We start from the raw sequence: 21,347 nt of genomic DNA, 5'->3' as shown, positions 1-21,347 counted from the left end.
GACTGGTGATAGGATGGACTTGATGAACTGCAAAAACTAATTTATTTATATTCACTCTGACCCCATAATTTAAGCAGCTGAGGATTGAATGTATTATTTGGCTTAAATTAAAAACCAACAAGAAATTTTAGCCAGCCATTATACTGGTTTAACCAAATTCCCTACTGAAAACAAATTCTCCAGTTTCAATCCCTTCCGGAGATCTAAAGACAATTCCACAAGCCCAAGCTTGCCTTGCATTATTCCTTATGGTTTGACTTCTCTGTAACCTAATGAAAAGTTCAGGGAGGGGAGGGGCGGGTGTCTATGTAGTATAAAACAAAAGCAAACCAAACCAAATAAAAGTAGGGTCCCTTTCTCATTGTGACAACAGTATAGAAAGGCACCTTCAAACAATCAGTTACCTTTATGTGCTGTGTGGACAAAGGACTTCAGTTACAGACCAAACTGTAAGTTAGTGAGGTAGCTGGCTATCTGGGAGATGTGGGCGTGAGGCACTGTGTGTGCTTGTGGCATTGTCCTTGAGGCAATTTCAGACCTAAAGAGTTTCTGTATTTGGATGGCCATGTAGATGCTTAGAATTAAGGTGTTTGACAGCTGGGAGACATTAAGAGAGCTTTTAATCTAAAGTTTTCTTGTTTTAGAAATCAGGTCAATGAAGTTTAAAAGAGCTTCTGCTATTCACTTAGTCACGTGGCCCATTGTCCTACCAAGACAAAAATCTCCATCTCCTTACTCCAAACCCTCTGTGTTTTGTACTCACCTAGTTTTGTAGTCTATCTAGGGGCGATTCAAACCCACCAGCCATTCCATGGGAGGAAGATGTGACAATCCGCTTCCAGGATGATTTGCAACCTTGGAAGCTCTATGAGGCAATTCTCCTCTGTCCCGTAGGATCACTAGGAGTCAGAATCAACTCAACGGCAGTGGGTTTAGTCTGTCTGGAGGAGCTCTGGCGGTGCGATGGTTAGGGTCAGCAGTTTGAACTCATCAGTTGCGCCGTGGGAGAAAAGACCTGACTGTCTCTTCCTGTAAAGATTACAGCTTAGGAAACCCTGTGGGGCAATTCTACTTTGTCCTATAGGGTCGCTATTAGTTGGAATCGACTCAACAGCACCTAACAACAACTTTATGTGGGCCCGACTTATTCTTCAACGATAAGGACAATAAAACACACTCTTCAGACAGGGACAATGGTGTTTTAGAGTTGAGAATCTAGTTATAATACATGGTTTAGCTAAGTTATAATACATGGTTAGTTTTCCATCAAACCATGATTTAAAAGCATTCATAAGATGCCACCCAGTGAATAAATAAGTTGATGTGAATTTTTGTGATAGAATTCTTGCCTTCCGTGTGGGACATCAGTTTGATTGTCAGCCAGTGCACCTGAAGCACAGCTACCACTGTCCGTGGGTGTTTCTGTGATGCTGAACAGGTTTTATCAGAGCTTCCAGACTAGGAAAGAAAGGCCTGTTGATCTACTTTCAAAAATCAGCCAGTGAAAACCCTGTGGATCGAAACATTTTAATCTCATTGTTCGTGGGATCTCGATGAGTTGGGGGACAACTCAATAGCAACTAACAACAATTTCTGCAAAGTGGGGTGAAAAGGACAGAACAGCCAGCGCTCTTAGAAAATAAAACAACACCACTTATTAAAACATAAAAGTGGATCTCTGAAATAGAATTTGTATTAAAAAACCTGTTGCTGTTGAGTCGATTCTGACTCATAGTGACCTGATAGGACAGTAGAACTGCACCATAGGGTCTCCAAAGAGTGGCTGGTGGATTCGAACTGCCAACCTTTTTGGTTAGCAGCCATAGCTCACCGTAGCTCTTAACCACTGTTACCAGGGCTCCAGAATTTGTATAGAGAAGAAAAAGTGTCTCTCATACTAGTATTTATTTAATTACAAAAAAACGAAGAAACAAAAAAAACCCAGTGCCGTTGAGTTGATTCCGACTCATAGCGACCCTACAGGACAGAGTAGAACTGCCCCATAGAGTTTCCAAGGAGCGCCTGGTGGATTCAAACTGCCGACCTTTTGGTTAGCAGCTGTAGCACTTAACCACTACACCACGAGGCTTTCCTTTATTTAATTATTTTCCCCTTAAAACTCATTTCAAATTGTATGCCTTTTCCTTTATCATCTACTCCTCCCAAAGTATACCTTTCGTACACCTGTAAGATGACGGAGAAAATAGTTTGGCTCTATACAATTTACATAAGTCTAATTACAAACTCAGAGCCTAGTAAATACAGGTAGCCTCCAACCTAGCACGTGTTAAGTTAGAACGAAGGGCACTTACAGCCGTCCTTTTTCCTTTGTACATTTACGGTTAGCAATATGGACTATATAAAATGTTGCATAATTTGCTGATGTTATCATTCTCATGCCAAGCCTCAAAGACATATTTATAAAGGTATTGATAATAAAAGGCAATAATAATAAAAATGAAAAAAAAATGAGGTTTTCACCTTATGTCAGGACTGATTTACGATGGAGTCCTTGGAGTGGAACTCTATTGTAAGTCAGGGACTCCCTGTAATTAGCAGTTGATTATTGTTTGAGGACCTCCAGAATGAAAGAACAGCAGTAAAAAAGACAGAGGCTGAACTGTATTATTACATGCGATTACATGTTACAAAGACATTATGGCCATTCATGATCAAATTCTGGTGAGTCAGCAAACTTGGATTAGAATCCAGATATGTCACTCTGATCTCTGTGTTACAGAAAGAACTTGCAAGAAAATACATAGAAATAATGTGTGGAAGGCACCAAACAATGCATGGCACATGAAAGAAACACAATTAAAGATAACTTGCGTCATCAGCATTATTAATTTCCTAAGGGAATTCTCCATTGTCATGCATGTGGACACTTCGCAGCAGAGCTAAGTATAGATTCCATGTCTCTCTCCTGGATTTTTGATTTTCTTAGTATGTCGAGTGTCAGTCACGTTTGAAGATAAGAGGTAGGATTTATCTTTGTTCCCATATCTGCTACCCAGTCTGCTTTATTTGTTAAAATGTGCGTCACTAATAGCACTTAATATATTGGGAATTGCTACTGACTTTTTTATAAGACAGGTGATATAATGGATGAAAATGTCATCGGGAACTTAATAATACACTTGGAATCCTTGGGTGGTACAAACAGTTAAACCCTCAGCTATTAGCCAAAAGTTTGGCTGTTTGAACCTATCCTGAGGCAACTTGAAAGACAGACCTGCACACACAGGGTTGCCATGAGTTGGAATTGACTCATCCACAACTAACAACAAAAACTATGATGATATACTTAAGGCTTAAGGCCTTGGGCACAATATTGGTTCCGTGGGTTTGAAGGAATGTGGCTTGTGCTCTGAATCACAGAAGAAACTAGTGTGAAATGTTTTGCAGCCAAGAAGTATACTTAAATTTCCTTCTGGAGAACTATAGGGAATATATTGCAAGGATAACTCAAGATTTACAGAAAGATACAAGAAGACATATGGCAGGCTTATGAAGAAAGAGCTCCCTATATAACCAGATTTTAAGGTTTCTGGGAATAAAAGTCTTCTCCCCACATATCTCCCTATGCAGCATATTATTACTGCCTGAAATTACATTATTGGGTGTTTTCATATGGCGGTAAGTCAGACTCAGGTGCTCAAAGAGCTGTGTGTGAAGAGAATATAGGCCTTTGCTCATTATTTGTCTTTTCATTGTAGAAGTGTTGGATTTTCCTATAGATTTTAGAGATTAGACCTTTGTCAGATTTGTCATAGCCAAAATTCTTTTTCCCAGTCTGTAGGCTCTCTTTTTACTCTTTTGGTGAATTCGTAAATCTTTATAGAAGCAAACTGCCACATCTTTCTCCCATGGAGCAGCTGTTGGATTTTACCAACGACCTTTTGGTCAGCAGCCAAGTGGTGCTTAACCACTGCACCACCAGGGCTCTAAGATAGGTAGAGGGATCTCAAAGTATAAATGTAACCTTTGTTAAAGTTTTGGGAAGAGTGAACAGTTTAAGGTCCATCATTAAACAAAGAGAATGTAATCACAATGCAGTACCATGCAGCGTTGCCTCCATGGTGGTCAGAGAGCAATTAGACACGTAGACTTTGTCAATTTTTACATACACACACATTTACACATTTACATACACACACAGATTCTAAAATTTCAACAATGTGTTGCTTGTTTACTTGTAGTTTCTTTGGATAGCTTTTCTCACGGGCACATTCAACATAGGTTCAATAAACCATCTTTCTGCCCCTGAGTCCCCGGGTGGTGCAAATGGTTAGCGTGCTTGGCTGCTCACCTAAACGTTGTAGGTTTGAGTCCACCCAGGGGTGCCTTGGAAGAAAAGTCTGGTGATCTGCTTTTGAAAAATCAGCCACTGAAAACTCTACGGACACAGTTCTATTCTGACATACACGGAGTTGCCATGAATCGGAATCAGCTTGATGGCAACCGGTTAACTGGATACACCTCTAGAGTGCTTTTCAGAATCAGCCTCTGCTTTCGTCAGACCTGTTCTGTACTTCCCCAAAGAATAATTTCTAAATAAAAAATTGAAAGAAACCTAAACTCCAAAATGGGGTCCCACTTTCTTTGTGATATAATATTCGTTTTTAGGGTTCTTTCCCCACTACTATCTAAAATCTGAGATGCATTTTTAAAAATTTATTAGAAATAAGTGGTCAAGGCAACTGAAACAACACAATCGAATATATTATGACGTTATAACATTAGCTTACTCTTATATAATGTTGAATTTAGTTTCTTTTAGGTGTATCTTTGGAATTCCTCCCTTGATCCTTGTTCTGTTGCCAGTAGCATCATCTGACTGTGATATTGAAGGTAAAGAAGGCAACGAATATGAGAAAGTTCTAATGATCAGCATCAATAGATTGGTATGTGCTTGTTTTTATTTTCCATATTTTCATTGGGATAATTTGAAATTAGATATTACGTTATTTAGTGCACTTTAAAAATAATTCTCTCTTAGATCCTGAAATAGTCACGACTATCCATTTTAGTCCTATTCATTATCAAAACTTTGAAAGCATAATTCATCCTCACTGCCTATATTTCTTTTACAGTGTTAGTCCCTGTAGAGGCATTCCATCAGGAGTGGTGAAATAGCGAAGAACAACACTAAAATATTAGCGTGTAAAGAGATGTGTAGTTATTTTGTTTTATCTGAATATGTGTGTATGTGTGCATATATATATGTATGCATACATATGTACATGTGTATTTATATATGTATATATGTAATTTACTGATTTAGTTTTTAAAGTTTTAGAGCTGTATCAGGACAATGGGATATGTTGATTTAAGAGATAATCCCAATCAGAATAAAACCTCAAATGGCAAAGGAAAACCTCAAATGTTCCTAAGATGGGAGAAATTGTCTAATTTGTTCCCCTCTTCATCTCCACTGTCTTCTGCACATGGTCATGGAAAATTTAGTGTGATACCTTTTGGAGGAGTATGGGAATTACAAGATGATATTGACCACTGTATCACAAAGGTCTATAATTTTGCCCACTGGTGAGGAAAAAAAAAAGACATGTGCACTAAAGGGTAATTGCCCACATTTTGTGGTTCATGCTATATTTTTGTCTACATTAAATGGATGCTACTACATTAAACTTTTGGGGTCAGGATAATGACCTATTATCTGTGCAGAGAATGAACTAGTGTTATTAGTTCAACAACATTTATAAATTATTATATTGTGTAAAATTCTGCTCCCCCCCCAAAAAAAGATACTATGGGTAATTCGAAAGAAGGAGAGTTTTATCCACCAAACTCATAGCACATTTTCCTGAAAATGTAGAGGAGTTTATCTTATTAAGACGCATAACAGCACCAATAACAAGGATAATAATAAAACAAAGTAAAATATGACTACTTTTAAAGAGATGAATTCACAAAAGCTGGAAGATTACATAAACTAACTAGTCTGAATGAACAATGCCATGATCATCTTAAGAATGTTGTCTGTAGCTAACCCAGTGCCGTTGAGTTGATTCCGACTCATAGCGACCCTATAGGACAGAGTAGAACTGCCCCATAGAGTTTCCAAGGAGCACCTGGCGGATTGTTAAACTTGAAAAAAGGAGAAAGAAAATAATAAAGTATTATTTATATCAACAAAGCTGGTAGGACATTGACTGAGCATGTACTGGACGCTTTACAAACGTTACTGTGCTTAAGTCTCATGTTAAAGTCTGTGTTAAAGATGGAGAAATGGATGCTCAAAGAATTTGATCACTGACAACCAAATCCAAGACTTAAACTTTAAGTCAAGGGTTCTTTCACCAACTATGACATCTTAATTTTTTAAAAGCACTGGAACATAGGAAGAAAGATATTAAATACTATTTTAAGTTCTAAAGCAGTAGACATTTATATAAGTTTTGTTTTTGTTTCATTTTGTAAATATATGTTGAATATCTATGATGCTCTTGCATTATAATAGAAAGGATAGGAAATATTAAAAATGTATAGTAGCTAGTTCTTGAATTTCAAAAATTTATAATTTACTTGCGAAGATAAGCCACATAGAGAAGGAAAGTTAGGGATATCATAATAATACATTTATAGGGTGCTTGTTATGGTCTGGAGCCCTGGTGGCGGCATGGTTTAGCATTTGGCTGCTAACCAAAAGGTCAGCAGTTCGAATCCACCAGCCACTGCTTGAAAACTCTATGGGGGCAGTTCTACTCTGTCCTATAGGGTCGCCTTGAGTTGGAATCAACTGGACAGCACCAGGTTTGGTTTTCGGTTCGGTGTTATGGTCTAAGTGTTTTCCATGTATTAACTAATTTAATCCGATAAGAATGGTACTCTTTCTACCTCCATTTCACAAAGAATCTGAGGCTCAAAGTTGTCCAGTTTGTCAGTGGCAGGGCCAGGAACCAAGCCTCTTCTCCTAACCACCACACTCTCCTACCTCTCAGTAGCAATCTCTGTATTCAATTCTTCATTCGGAAAATGTTTGGGGCCCATAATATGGAAATTGCTATGCAACACCCTTTTGGACGGGTGGTGTTGGGGGATAAGGATGGATACAATGATAAGTCAAGTACTGATTCTTCTTTTTGGAAGCTTGCATTCTGGTGACAGTTAAGGCTTGGTGGTGAAGAATGCAAGTTGCAATTGGAGGAGGAGGAAGAGCAGCTGCCACATTGTCATTTCAAACAATCAGGTTGATTAACTGTGAGCTAGGCTTCGAGATGAAGAGACATAAAGTGTATTCTAAGAGTAGTTGAGTAAATCACCTTGCCCCAAGAAAAGAGATCATGTTGTGGGATTGTTTTTGTTAGGTGACCTCAAGTCAGTTTCAACTTGACAGAATAGCATTGCCCTATAGGATTTTCTAAGCTGTCATCTTTACAGGAGCAAATCAGCAGGTCTTTCTCTCACGGAGCCACTGGGTGGGCTCGAACCGCCAACCTTTCAGTTAGCAGCCAAGCACTTAACTGTGGCAGCTCCAGGGCTCCTTTGTTGTGGCGTAGTGTGCCGATTTCTAAACTTTTTTGATAGTATACCTGTTCAGTAAAATTTTCTGCGTCTGCATTTCCAATATACAGTTAGTATTTATTTATATATTATAGTTCTTCTGTGATAATTTTTGTATACATTAATAGCGATACACACAAAAAATGAAAATTTGCTGAGATGAGATAAGAACTAGACACAGATATAGAATTTCTAATATTTTCCTCCCATGCCACAGTAGATTGTCCACTGTGGACTACACTTTGAAGACCATTGACATGGTGGGAAATTCAGGAGGATATATATGTTATAGCAAGGTTTTAAGTTGTCTTAAATGATATATGATGGTCTTTAGACTTTATTCTAAATGTAACCAAAAGCCATTAGCGAATTGATCATAAAAGTGCAATTCAATTAAAACACAACTTTTTAAGCTTTACTATCGACAGTGTGTCTTATTAAAGGAAGAGTAATAGTCCTTACCCTTCTAGACCTTATAATCTAAGGGGGTGATGGATATATGCATCACTATAGTAAAATATAACAGCAGCAGTAAACTTTACAAAATAGATTCATACACATTATCTTATTTAAGCTTCACACATCTCTTATTTAGTGCTTACTATGTGCCAACACTACTATGCATTCCTTTCCATGTATTAATTCCTATAATCTCTACAATAACTCTGTGTAATAAGGAAACTGAGACCTAAATCATACAGTAGACAAGCGGCAAAGCTAGGATTCAAACCTAAGCAGCCTGGTTCCAGAGATTGCCCTCATTATTACTTTTTTATACTGCTTTCAAAGTAGGCAAGGCAGGTAGTTTTAGGATATTATATTCCACAGTTAGCGGGCCATATTAAAAAAGAAACTTCCTTTCTTCTAAGGTAGGTAGAAAGAAGGAATCTCATATTTACCCTGGCCCTATTTTGATTCTATATTGTAGTTCATATCATTTCTGTTTTACAACTTTATTCTATGTCATTATTCCCTTGTGGACCTTATCTGGTCATTGTAACAGTATCCTAAACGTTCATCCAGCTTACCGTCTCCTTCCCTTACAATTCATCTGTCCAGGCACAATTTTAATGTTCGTGACACTCCTCTTTCATTATGTTATCCTCACAATCTCTAGCATCTCAAAGAATAAAATACCTAGGAATAGATCTAACCAAGGAGGTGAAAACTTCTACATTGAAAACCACAAAACGTTGGTGAAAGAAAGTAAAAAGACTTAAATAAATGGAAAGATATCCCACTTTCGTGGATTGGGAAATTTAATGTTGTTAAGATGTTAATGCTACCCAAAACAATCTAAAATTGATGGTCCAGAAATAAACCCATACATCTATGATCAAATGATTTTCCTGTCAATGGTGCCAAGTCCATTTAATGAGGAAAGAATGTGTCTTCAATAAATGGTGCAGGGAACTATCACTTGCAAAAGTATGTGACACCTTACATGATACCGTTTACAAACATTAACTCAAAATGAATCAACAACCTAAATATAAGAGCTAAAGCCGTAAAACTTTAGGAAGGAAATGTGAGAGTAAATCTTCCTGTTTTGAATTTGGCAGGGGATTCTTCAATTACACCAAAAGCATGAACAACAAAAGAAAAATTGCATTTCATCAAAATTTAAAACTTTCATGCTTCAAGAAAGTGAAAAGACAACCCATAGAATGAGAGAATAGTTTTGAAAATCACATATCTGATAAGAGCCTAGTCTCCAGGATATATAAAGAAATACTACAACTCCACAATAAAGACAATTAAAAAGTAGGCAAAAGATTCGAATAGACATTTCTCCAAAGAAAGTATACAAATGGCTAATCAGTACGTAAAAAGATACTCAAAGTCATTAGTAATTAAGGAAATGCAAATCAAAACCATAATGAGATACCACTTGACACCCACTAAAAACCAAAAAAGCAAAAACCCATTGCCATCAAGTTGATTCCAACTCACAGCAACCCCGAGATGGCTATAATCAAGTGGCAGACAACAGAGATGGAAAAGCTAATCATTAACTTTATATGGAAAGGAAAGAGACCCTGGATAAGTAAAACATTAATGAAAAAGAAAAAGTGGAAGGCCTCGCAATACCTGAGCTCAGAGCTTGCTGTACAGCCACGGCAGCCAAAACAGTCTGATAGTTGTACAATGACAGATGCATATGCCAATGGAACAGAATTGAGAACCCAGACATAATCCATCCACCTATGGTCAGCTGATCTTTGACAAAGGCCCAGAGTCCGTTAAATGGAAAAGACAGTGTCCTTAACAAATGATGCTAGCAAAACGTGATGTCCATCTGTAAAAAAATGAAATAGGACCCATACCTCACACCATACACAAAAACTAATGCAAAATGGATCAGAGACCTAAATATAAAACCTAAAACTATAAAGATCATGGAAGAAAAAATAGGGACAATGCTAGGGACCCTAATATATGGCATAAATAAGATACATAACTAACAACATACAAACACCAGAAGATAAACTAGATAACTGGAATCTTCTAAAAATTAAACACTTATGCTCATCAAAAGACTTCACCAAAAGAGTAAAAAGAGAGCCTGCAGACTGGGAAAAAATTTGGGGCTATGACGTATCCGACCAGGATCTAATTGCTAAAATCTGTAAGATACTGCAACACTGTAACAATAAAAAGACAAATAATCCAATTAAAAATGGGCAAAGTATATGAACAGACACTTCACCAAAGAAGACATTCAGGTGGCTAACAGACATATGAGGAAATGCTCATGATCATTAGCCTTTAGAGAAATGCAAATCAAAAGCACAATGAGACACCATCTCACCCCGACATTACTGGCATAAATCAAAAAAACAGAAAATAACATGTTGGAGAGGTTTCAGGGAGATTGAAATTCTTATGCACTGCTGGTGGGAATGTAAAATGGTACAACCAGTCTGGAAAACATTATGACGCTTCCTTAAAAAGCTAGAAATAGAAATACCATATGATCCAGCAATCCCACTCCTAGAAATATATCCTAGAGAAATAAGAGCTGTAACACAAATAGACATATGCACACCCATGTTCATTGCAGCATTATTCACAATAGCAAAAAGATGGAAACAACCTAAGTGTCCATCAACAGATGAATGGATAAACAAATTATGGTACATACATAATGGAATACTATGCAACGATAAAGAACAATGATGAATCTTGGAAACATCTCACAACACGGGTGAATGTGGAGGGCATTATGCTGAGTGAAATAAGTCAATCACAAAAGGACAAATACTATATGAGACCACTATTATAAAAACTCAAGAAAAGGTTTATACATAAACAGAAACAATCTTTGATGGTTATAAGAGAAGGAAGGTTGGGGAGGGGAAATCACTAACTAGATGGTAGGTAAGTAGTAACTTTAGTAAAGGGAAAGACCCATACCCATTTCCGTCGAGTTGATTCCGACTCATAGCGACCCTATAGGACAGAGTAGAACTGCCGTGTAGAGTTTCCACGGAGTGCCTGGCAGATTCGAACTGCCGACCTCTTGGTTAGCAGCCGTAGCACTTAACCACTATGCCACCAGGGTTTCCTAAGGGAAGGACATTACACATTATATGGGAAGCCAGCACAATGTGACCAAGGCAAACTCACAGAAACTTCATAGACACATCCAAATACCCTGAAAGACTGAGTTATTGGGCTGAGGGCGGGGGATCATGATCTTGGGGGATATCTAGGTCAACTGGCATAACGAGGTTCATAAGAAAAATGTTCTACATCTGACTTTGGTGAGTAGTGTCTGGGGTCTCAAAAGCTTTTGAGCAGCCTTAAGATACATGTACTGATCACATCCCATCTGGAGCAAAGGAGAATGAAGAAAACAAAAGACATGGGGAAATGTTAGTCCAAAGGACTAATGGACCACAAGGACCACAGACTCTTAACAGCCTGAGCGCAGAAGAACTAAATGATTCCTGGCTAACTTCACCAAGAGCTCTGACAAGGATCACAGTAGAAGGTCCCAGACAGAGCGAGAGAAAAATGTAGAACAAATTCAAATTCGCAAAAAAAGACCAGACTTACTGGTCTGACAGAGATTTGGAGGAACCCCAAAATTATGGCCACCTGACACCCTTTTAACTCAGAACTGAAGTCACTCCCGAAGTTTACCCTTCAGCTAGAGATTCCAACCCATTGCTGTTGAGTTGATTCCTACTCATACCAACCCTACAGGACAGAGTAGAATTGCCCCATAGAGTTTCCAAGGAGTGGTTGGTGGATTTGAACTGCTGACATTTTGGTTAGCAGCTGAGTTCTTAACCACTGCGCCACCAGGGCTCCTCAGCCAAAGATTACACAGGTCTATAAAACAAATAATAACACACGTGAGGAATGTGCTTCTTAGCTCAATCATGTAAAAGAGACCAAATGGGCGACACCTGCCCAAAAGCAAAGGTGAGAAGGCAGGAAGGGACAGGAAAATGGGATGAATGGAAATGGGGAACTTAGGGTGGAGAAGTGGAGAGTGTTGACACATCATGTGGATTGCAACCAATGTCACAAAACAATTTGTGTATAATTTGTTGAATGGGAAACTAATTTGTTTTGTAAACTTTCATCTAAAGCACATACATACACACGAAAAGGCAGACAACAAATGTTGGTGATGATGTGGAGAAACTGGAACCTTCAAATTGATGATGGGAATGTAAAATGGTGCAGCCACTATGGAGAATAGTTTGGTAGTCCCTCGATGACATAGAATTACTATATAAGCCATCAACTCCACTCTTAGGTACGTACCCAAGAGAATTACACAAATACTTGTATACCAATGTTCATAGCAGCATTATTCATTTCACCCAGAAAGTGGAAGTCCAAACTGATGAATAAATAAACAAAATGTGGTCTATCCATAAATGGGATATTATTCAGCTGTTAAAAAAGAATTATAGTGATTCATGTATAGCAAGGATGAACCTTCTGTTAGTTTGGTGGATCACCTGCTTCTTTTCTGCCCCAATTAAGTTCCACAATAGGTGGAACAGAGATGAGCACTTTGGGTCAGTCCTTCAGGTGGCCGCCGAACAAACTCGATGATTTGCGAATAAGATCTGATCTGTTTCCTCAAGAACCAGGGGCCAGGATGCCACTCAGGGATTGTGCACTGCCATGTTCAAGTCAGTCACTGAGCTGGGAGAGGGCGGGGCAAGTAAAAAGCATTTCCTACCAATTTGCAATTGACTTTGTCTTGATTCTGTGCTCTTTTGGTTGCTGTAAACATTTGACTGTCTTCCAGCATCCTGGCTTTCATAACTTTTATTTCTTTAAATATTTTATTGTGGGCTAAGTGAAAGTTTACACAGCAAATCAGTTTCCCATTCAGCAGTTTATACACAGATTGTTCTGTGACACTGGTTGCAATCCCCACAATATATTAGCATTCTCCACATTTCTACCTTGGGTTCCCTGGTTCTGTTCACCCAGTTTTCCTGCTTCTTCCTGCCTTTTTAACTTTGCTTTTCTGCAAATGCTGCCATTTTTGTTCTGAGGTGTATGTTCCTCCCAGGTGTTATTGTTCATTTTATAGGCCTGTCTTTTAGGTGGCTGAAAGGTGATCTCTGGGAATAGCTTCAGCTCTATGATAGAAGGGTGTCTAAGGGCCAGTCTTGGGGTATCTTATAACTTTTTCTGGCAGCAGTGTAGATAATTGATTTGTGGGGTAGGATTGAATGGAAGGAGACAATAGGAGATAACTTCAGTAATTTAGGTGGAAATGTTGATGGGCATGGACCAAGGCAGTGGTTCATAGCTTTAGTGTGCTTCACAATCATCTGGAAGGGTTATTAAAACATATTTTTGGGCTGCGTTCCCAGTAGGTCTGGGTTGCGGCATGCAGAGGCAGATTACCCAGTAAGCAAGGTAAGCACGGGCTTACTTGTGCTTCCTTATCTGTAGTGAACAATTTCACATGTTTTTCACCACAAACGTGAAATTGTTCACTACAGATGTGTAAGTAAACACGAGTAAATGCATGCTTACGTTGCTTAGTAGGTCATCTGTCCCTGTCAGGGATTTTAAATTTGAAAAGAGACTTTGATTCTATAGGAAGGTGCTGTGAGGTTGGGAGAGAGGCAGATGACTGCCATACCTAGACGGAGAATGTTTGATGTGGTGAACACGGTGAAATTGTTCACTACGGATGATCTGGTAAACTCACCTTGCCTGTTGGATAATCTGCCCCTGGTGGCATGATACCTTGTAGTTCCAGCAAATTCGCAGGTAGTGCCGATGCTGGATTAGTCAAAAAAACTAAAAGCTGACTGGCCATGTTAAAATGTAACTGAAAACAATGTAGTTATGTTTCAGACGCTCTATAATAACAATGAATGGGCACATGTGCCTATATGTTTCTCATCTCCTTTAGATTCTCAGTGCTGAGTGCATGAATGGCCATTGAAAACAATTGTGTTGCTTTCATAAAATTATCTTCACATATGCTACATGCTGTCATGGCTATGTGAAAAAGATTTGAAAACTATCTGCCAATATATCTGATTATAATGCCATTGGCCAAAATTTGTGAAAAATACTCAGTTGTTCAGACAAGTGTATTTCATTTGTTGAAGGATACAGATGGACTAGTTTTCCTTCCTTTTGCTTAATTTTATTAACTTTCACAGAAAATGGCAAAAGGGATTATAAGAAGACTATTGCATGGAATTTGTAGATCATGTTTTTATTTTCCCCTTTGTGAGAAACTGTGATTCTAAAGCAATGAGACTGATTTCAAAACAGATATTAGAAACAAAAACTTGAGTGTTACCTCCTTTTCTTGGGAAATTATACACTTACTTAGTAATTTATGACATCTTGAAAACATTTTTCAGGCTTTCTCTTTGGAATTGACTTCAGAGATTGTGGTCAATTCTTACAAATACCTTTTTTTTCTGGAAGATAGATTTTATTTTTGCAACTAGTTAGATGTTATTGGATTCCAGCCATCTTAATGAGAACCAAATCAGTCTCATCGTGGGTCCAATTTATTTTCCTCCCCAAGGGGCGGGTGGTGGATTTGAACTGCTGACCATTTGGTTAGCAGCTGAGCTCTTAACCCCTGCACCACCAGGGCTCCTCTTTGAACAAAGATGGTTAAATGATAATATGTTTGTGTCTTAGTCATCTAGTGCTCCTATCACAGAAGTACCACAAGTGGATGGCTTTAACAAAGAGAAATTTATTTCCTTACAGTAAAGTGGGCTAAAAGTCCAAATCCAGGGCATCCGCTTCAGAGGAAGGCTTTCTGTCTCTGTCAGCCTTCTCATCAATCTTCCCCCAGACCAGCAGCTTCTCTGTGCAGGAACCCCCAGTCCAAAGGATGTGCTTTGCTCTTGGCACTGCTTTCTTGATGGTATGAGGTTCTCAACTCCCTGTGTGCTTCCCTTTCCTTTTTATCTCTTGAGAGATAAAAGGTGGTTGGTGCAGGCCACACCCCAGGTAAACTCCCTTTGTATTGGATCAGGGATGTGACCTAGGTAAGGATGTTACAATCCCACCCTAATCCTCTTTAACATAAAATAATAATCACCAAATGTAGGACAACCACACAGTACTGGGAATCATGGCCTAACCAAATTGACATATTTTTAGGGGACATGATTCAATCCATGACACTTGTGAAATAATTCTTATTACTTTCTTGGTTTACTTCTTTTGGCAGACAATTTGATGACATGTTAAAAGAGAAAGAGCCTATAATTCAGGACACACATATATATATTTTTTATCAAGACTACTCTTTTCACTTCTTTATTGTGCTTTCTCCAGACAGATGTAGTCACACCTTACAGATTGTCAAGGATTGGGCCCATGTGCCACCTGGGGGCAGGTGCCAAACCTAGAGATTAAAGTCCTATCTGTGACTCCTGCCCTCTCCTTATCTGAGCCGGCAGGGCTTCCTATTTTTGAGGAATTTCACTGACCTGGGAGGCACAATGGATAACATTTTCTGTATTTGCCCTCCCTCATAAGGAAAGAATACATAAATTTCGAGGAAAGATTAGAATACTACCCCTTTTTTAGTCTATTTTAAATGCATATATCTAAATTCTATCACAACAGGTTTGTGGGTATTAGCTGCTATGATTAGAAATAGATTTTAAGGCTGAAGAAAGGAATCTTCTGCAATGATGTAAAGATACATACATACATACATATATATATATATATATTTAAAGGCATCCTCACTGAGATTACTTACCAGTAAAACAGCTTTGCAGTGTAGTGTATGGGACCCTGAGTGAAGGATCAGAAGATCTAAATTGCTGTTAGCTTTGTTATTTTTTTTGTTGTTGTTGTTATTAGCAAGCACTATGGACTTGGGTAGTTCATTTAACCTCATTAAGACTCTTCAATCCCTTATAAAATGTGGGAGTTCGATTATTTTTGAGTTCCCTGATAATGCTCACATACGTGAAAATGGAAAACAGTTGGTCTTACCACCACCTAAGAGCATTGTTTTTCTTCCTAGAATATCTTCTATTAATACCTGCCCAAGTCGTACCTCTACCCTCAAAAGCACCTTCTTTCATGAAGCTGCCGCTAGCCAACTGCATACTGCCCACCCTAGCACCCAAGGCTGAAATAACTGCTGGTCTTCTGAACTACCGTATGTTTCTCTCTCTGATTCTTATTTCTGTACTCTATCTACTTTCCTGAGTATGTGTCTTACTTCCTCATTCTAGTCTATAAACATCTAAGGGCAGAGTTCATGGTGATTCATTTTTGTATCCCACAGAATGCTCAGCAGAGTACCTTGCACACAGTAGTTTTTCAAATATTTGACAAATAATAAATGTGTTATAAATCAACACGTTGTTTTAATGAGAACCCAAAACTTGTTTTGAATTGGCTGTGAAGTAATTTTTTTTTTTTTTTTGCCTTGAACACCTGTTTCTGTGAGAAATTACCATGAACCAACTGTCAGGTACTTTTCTGATATTTGATACAAACTACTTTGGAGTGTTATACAATATTAATTTATGAAAAAACAATAAAAACACTTAAGCATAATTCATATGCAAGAATGGCATGGGGGCAGTGCCTGACCTCCTCTAACTTCACAAGGAGGCAGGAGAATCAAAATCAACAGCCCAAGGCTGATTCCTATGAGGTGGAGGTCAGACATGCCTCCTCTGCCATCTTTTCCAATTCTGACAACAACTGCCCCTCCCGCAGCACTCCCTACTTCTCTGCTGGGTTTATAATTTGTTGCAATGGCCACATAGAACTCACAGACAATATTCACTACTGTAGGGTTTGTTAGGGAAGTAACAGGTTACAATTCAGGCTCAGGAACTCTTAGGATACAGTTCTTCCATCAGGACACTTCTCAGCGGTGCCCGCAGGCACACCTCTCTCTGGCTGCTAGGTCTCTGCCCTGCTTGGTCAACTGTTACAAAGCTCTTTAGCTCCGCCAATAAGTGCCCAGAGGTACCCAACTACACCAGTAAGCCTCAACCTGAAGGCACTCAGCTCTAGCTTCAGGAGTCGGCATACCTAGCTCCACCGGGTTCCCAAAGGCATCATACTCTGTCAGCAAGCCACCTGCCCAAAGGCACTGAGCTTTCTCACTTTGTGGACTGGGAAGCCTACCACACCATCTCATGCTGGTCTCCCCTGCCGCCATTACTCTGCCACCGCTTCTCACAGTCTTCAGTGTTACAGATCTTTCTGTCTCTCTCTCTCAGTCTCCTGGTTCCAGGAGCTTCTCAGTGCAGGGATCCTGAGTTCAAAGGTTGCACTCCACTCTTGGGTCTTCTTCCTTGGTGGTAGTGAAAGCCTCTCTTTCTCACCTCTAGGATAGCTCATTTTAAGCCTGGCAGGATAGTAAAAATGACCAACCCCTTTTTTAGGGCTCCATAGACCTTATTTGCATGGCCCCACCCCCACATGGGAGTCATGAACCTTATTTGTATAGTTAGCAAGCTATCTAATCCCCTTCGTGGGCCACAATTACCTTATTTGCACAGTATCCCTCAATTATTGTATGCGAGTCACAAAGACCATGGCTAGAAGGGCCATATTAAGGAATTCATTGCACCACATCATATGTGAATTATGAAATTCTTAGTCACCAGAACACAGGCTAGTTACAGGTAAAAGGCTGCTAGATAATGGAACACTTTGTAAGAATAACTCAGCCTAACTGCAGCTACATAAAGGGCTATTCTGTTATTTTAAGTTGTGAACAATGATTAACACGTTCAACTCGACGGCATTGGGTTGGGTTTATTGACTTTTACAATTACCAGTATCTTTAACTGTGTCTCTATTCTAAGTGCTCTCAATGGATTCTACTTCTGTTCTTGCAATGGTAGTGCTCAAAGAGCCTCAGATCTACTTCTCTCCCAGTAACTTCAGAACCGTATACTTCATTTAACAACTAGAAATCTCTACCCAGCTGAATTGTCATATCATGTATAATGCTGAATCATTATCTTCACTTTTAACCTGCTCCTGCTCCTATATTCCCTGTCTTGGTTGATGGCATTAGCATTTGCACAGCCATTGAACCCTAGAAACTGGGAGTCCTCCTTAACTTTATCGTTCCTTCATCTCAACCATCACCAAATCCTACCCATTCTTATATCTCTTAACACCTGTCTCCAACACATGTCTGTCAGTTGTACTGTGGCAGCTTGTGTGTGTTGTGATGCTGGAGGCTATGCCACCAGTATTCAAATACTAGCAGGGTCATCCATCATGGACAGGTTTCAGTGGAGCTTTCAGACTAATAAAAAAAAACTAAGGAACTGGTGGACTACTTCTAAAAAAATTGCCAGTGAAAACTTTATGAATAGCAATGGAACATTGTCTGATATAGTACCAGAAGATGAGCCCCTGAGGTTGGAAGACACTCAAAATATGACTGAGGAAGAGATTGCCCCCTAAAAGTAGAGTCAACCTTAATGACATGGATGGAATAAAGCTTTTGGGACCTTCTTTTGCTGATATGGCATGACACCAAAGGAGAAGAAACAGCTGCACACATCCATTAATAACAGCACGTACAAAACATGAATCTAGGAAAATTGGAAACCATCAAAAATGAAATGGAACACGTAAAGATTGATATCCTACGGAATAGTGAGCTGAAATGGACTGGTATTGGCCATTCTGAATTGGACAATCATATGGTCTACTGTGCTGGGAATGACAAATTGAGAAGGAATGACATCACATTCATTGTCAAAAAGAACTTTTCAAAATCTGTCCTGAAGTACACTGCTGTCTGTAATAGGATAATATCCATATGCCTACAAGAAATACCAGTTAATGCTACTATTATTCAAATTTATGCACCAACCACTAATGTCAAAGATGAAGAAATTAAAGATTATTACCAACTTCTGCAGTATGAAACTGATCAAACATGCAATCAAGATGCATTGATAATTACTGGTGATTGGAATGCAAAAGTTGGGAACAAAGAAGGATTGGTAGTTGGAAAATACAGCCTTGGTGATAGAAATAATGCCAGGGATCGAATGACAAAATTTTGCAAGACCAATGACCTACTCATCCCAAATACCTTTTTTCAACAATATGAACAGCAACTATATACATTGGCCTCACCAGATGTAATACACAGAAATCAAATTGATTACATCCATGGAAAAGGCAATGGAGAAGCTCATTATAATCAGTCAGAACAAGGTCAGGGATAGACTGTGGGACAGACCATCAATAGCTCATATGCAATTTCAAGTTGAAGCTGAAGAAAATTAAAATAAATCCACAAGAGCCAAAGTACAACCTTGAGTATATCCTACCTGAATTTAGAGGCCATCTCAAGGATAGATTTGATGCATTCAACACTAATTACCAAACACCAGACAAGTTTGGGGATGACAACAAGGAGATCATACACAAAGAAAGCAAAAAGTCATTTAAAAGAAAAGAAAAACAAAAAATACCACAATGGATGTCTGAAGAGACTCTGAAAATTGCTCCTGAACAAAGAGTAGCTAAACTGAATGGAAGAAATGCTGAAATAAAAGAGCCGAACATGAAATTTCAAAGGGCAGCTTGAGAAGACAGAGTAAAGTCTTATAAAGACCTGGAGTTAGAAAACTAAAAGGAAAGAACATGCTCAGCATTTTTCAAGCTGAAAGAGCTGAAGAAAAAATTCAAGCCTCAAGTTGTAATATTGAAGATTTCTATGGGCAAAACATTGAACAATGCAGGAAGCATCAAAAGATGATAGAAGAAATACACAGAGTCATTGTACCAAAAAGAAATGGTAGACATTCAGCAATTTCGGGAGGCAGCATATGATCAAGAACTGATGGCACTTAAGGAAGAAGTCCAAGCTGTGCTCAAGGAATTGGCAAAAAAAAAAAAGCCTCCAACAATTGATGGACTACCAATTGAGATGTTTCAACAAACTGGTGCAATGCTGGAAGCACTCACTCATCTAGTCCAAGAAATTTGGAAGACAACTGACTGAAAGAGATCTCTATTTGTGCCCATTCCCAAGAAAGGCAATCCAAGAGAATGCAGAAATTATCCAACAATATCATTAATATCATACACAACTAAAATTTTGCTGAAGATAATTCAAAAACGGTTTCAGCAATATATCTGCAGAAAACTGCCAGAAGTTTAGGCTGATTCAGAAGAGGATGTGGAAGGAGGAATATCATTGCTGAAGTCAGATGGATCTTGGCTGAAAGCAGAAAATATCAAAAAGATGTTTACCTGTGTTTTCTCGACTATGAAAAGACATGCGACTGTGTGGATCGTAACAAATTATGGATAACATTGTGAAGAATGGGAATTCAGAACACTAAAATGTGCTCATGCAGGACCTATATATAGACCAAGAGGGAATCATTTCAGCAGAATAAGGGAATAACCAAAAAACCAAACCCGTTGCCATTGAGTCTATTCTGACTCATAGTGACCCTATAGGACAGAATAGAACTGCCCCACAGAGTTTCCAAGGAAACGCTGGTGGCTTTGAACTGCTGACCTCTTGGTTAGCAGCCGTAGCACTTAACCACTACACCACCAAGGTTTCCTACATCGTTTAAAGTCAGGAAAGGTGTGTGATGGGGTTGTCTCTTTTCACCATACTTATTCGATCTCTCTGCTGAGCAAATAATCTGAGAAGCTGGACTATATGAAGAAAAATGAAGCGTCAGGTTAGGAGGAAGACTCATTAACCACCTGAGATAAATAGATGGCACAACCTCGCTTGCTGAAAGCAAATAGGACTTGAAGCACTTACTGATGAAGATCAAGGACTATAGCCTTCAGCATGGATTACACCTCAACATAAAAAGAAATCCTCGCAACTGGACCAATAAACAACATCTGATAACCAGAGAAAAGACTGAAGTTGTCAAGGATTTAATTTTACTTGAATTCACAATCAACACCCATGGATGCAGCAGTCAAGAAATCTGCTGCAAAAGACCTCTTTAAAGTGTTCAAAAGCAAAGATGTCACATTGAGGACTAAGGTGCGCCTGACCCGTCATGATATTTTCAGTTGCCCCATACTCATGTGAAAGCTGGACAATGAATAAGGAAGATTGAAGAATTGATGCCTTTGAATTATGGTGGGGGAGAAGAATACTGAATATACCATGGACTGCCAGAAGAACGAACAAATCTGTCTTGGAAGAAGTGAAGATGGTGAAACTTCGTCTCCCGTACTTTGGACATGTTATCAGAAGGGACTAGGCCCTGGAGAAGGACATCGTGCTTGTAAAATAGAGGGTCAGAGAAAAAGAAGAAGTCCGTCAATGAGATGGATTGACAAAGTGGCTGCGA

At 38.9% G+C, this 21,347-nt stretch overlaps 1 protein-coding gene across 1 annotated transcript in view; it reads left to right on the top strand.

Annotated features, from left to right (window-relative positions):
- IL7 (interleukin 7) overlaps positions 1-21,347 on the top strand; it is a 63,510-nt gene that overhangs the window by 2,679 nt on the left and 39,484 nt on the right. The window contains exon 2 of the mRNA XM_023545814.2: positions 4,774-4,907. Coding sequence (XP_023401582.1) covers positions 4,774-4,907 — 134 coding nt within the window. The remainder of the gene's footprint in view (positions 1-4,773; positions 4,908-21,347) is intronic.

This window comes from Loxodonta africana, chromosome 14, assembly GCF_030014295.1.
Source record: "Loxodonta africana isolate mLoxAfr1 chromosome 14, mLoxAfr1.hap2, whole genome shotgun sequence".
NCBI classification, from domain to species: Eukaryota; Metazoa; Chordata; class Mammalia; order Proboscidea; family Elephantidae; genus Loxodonta; species Loxodonta africana.
Note: the sequence above shows the minus strand (reverse complement) of the source record. Positions and strands in the feature narration are given on the sequence as shown.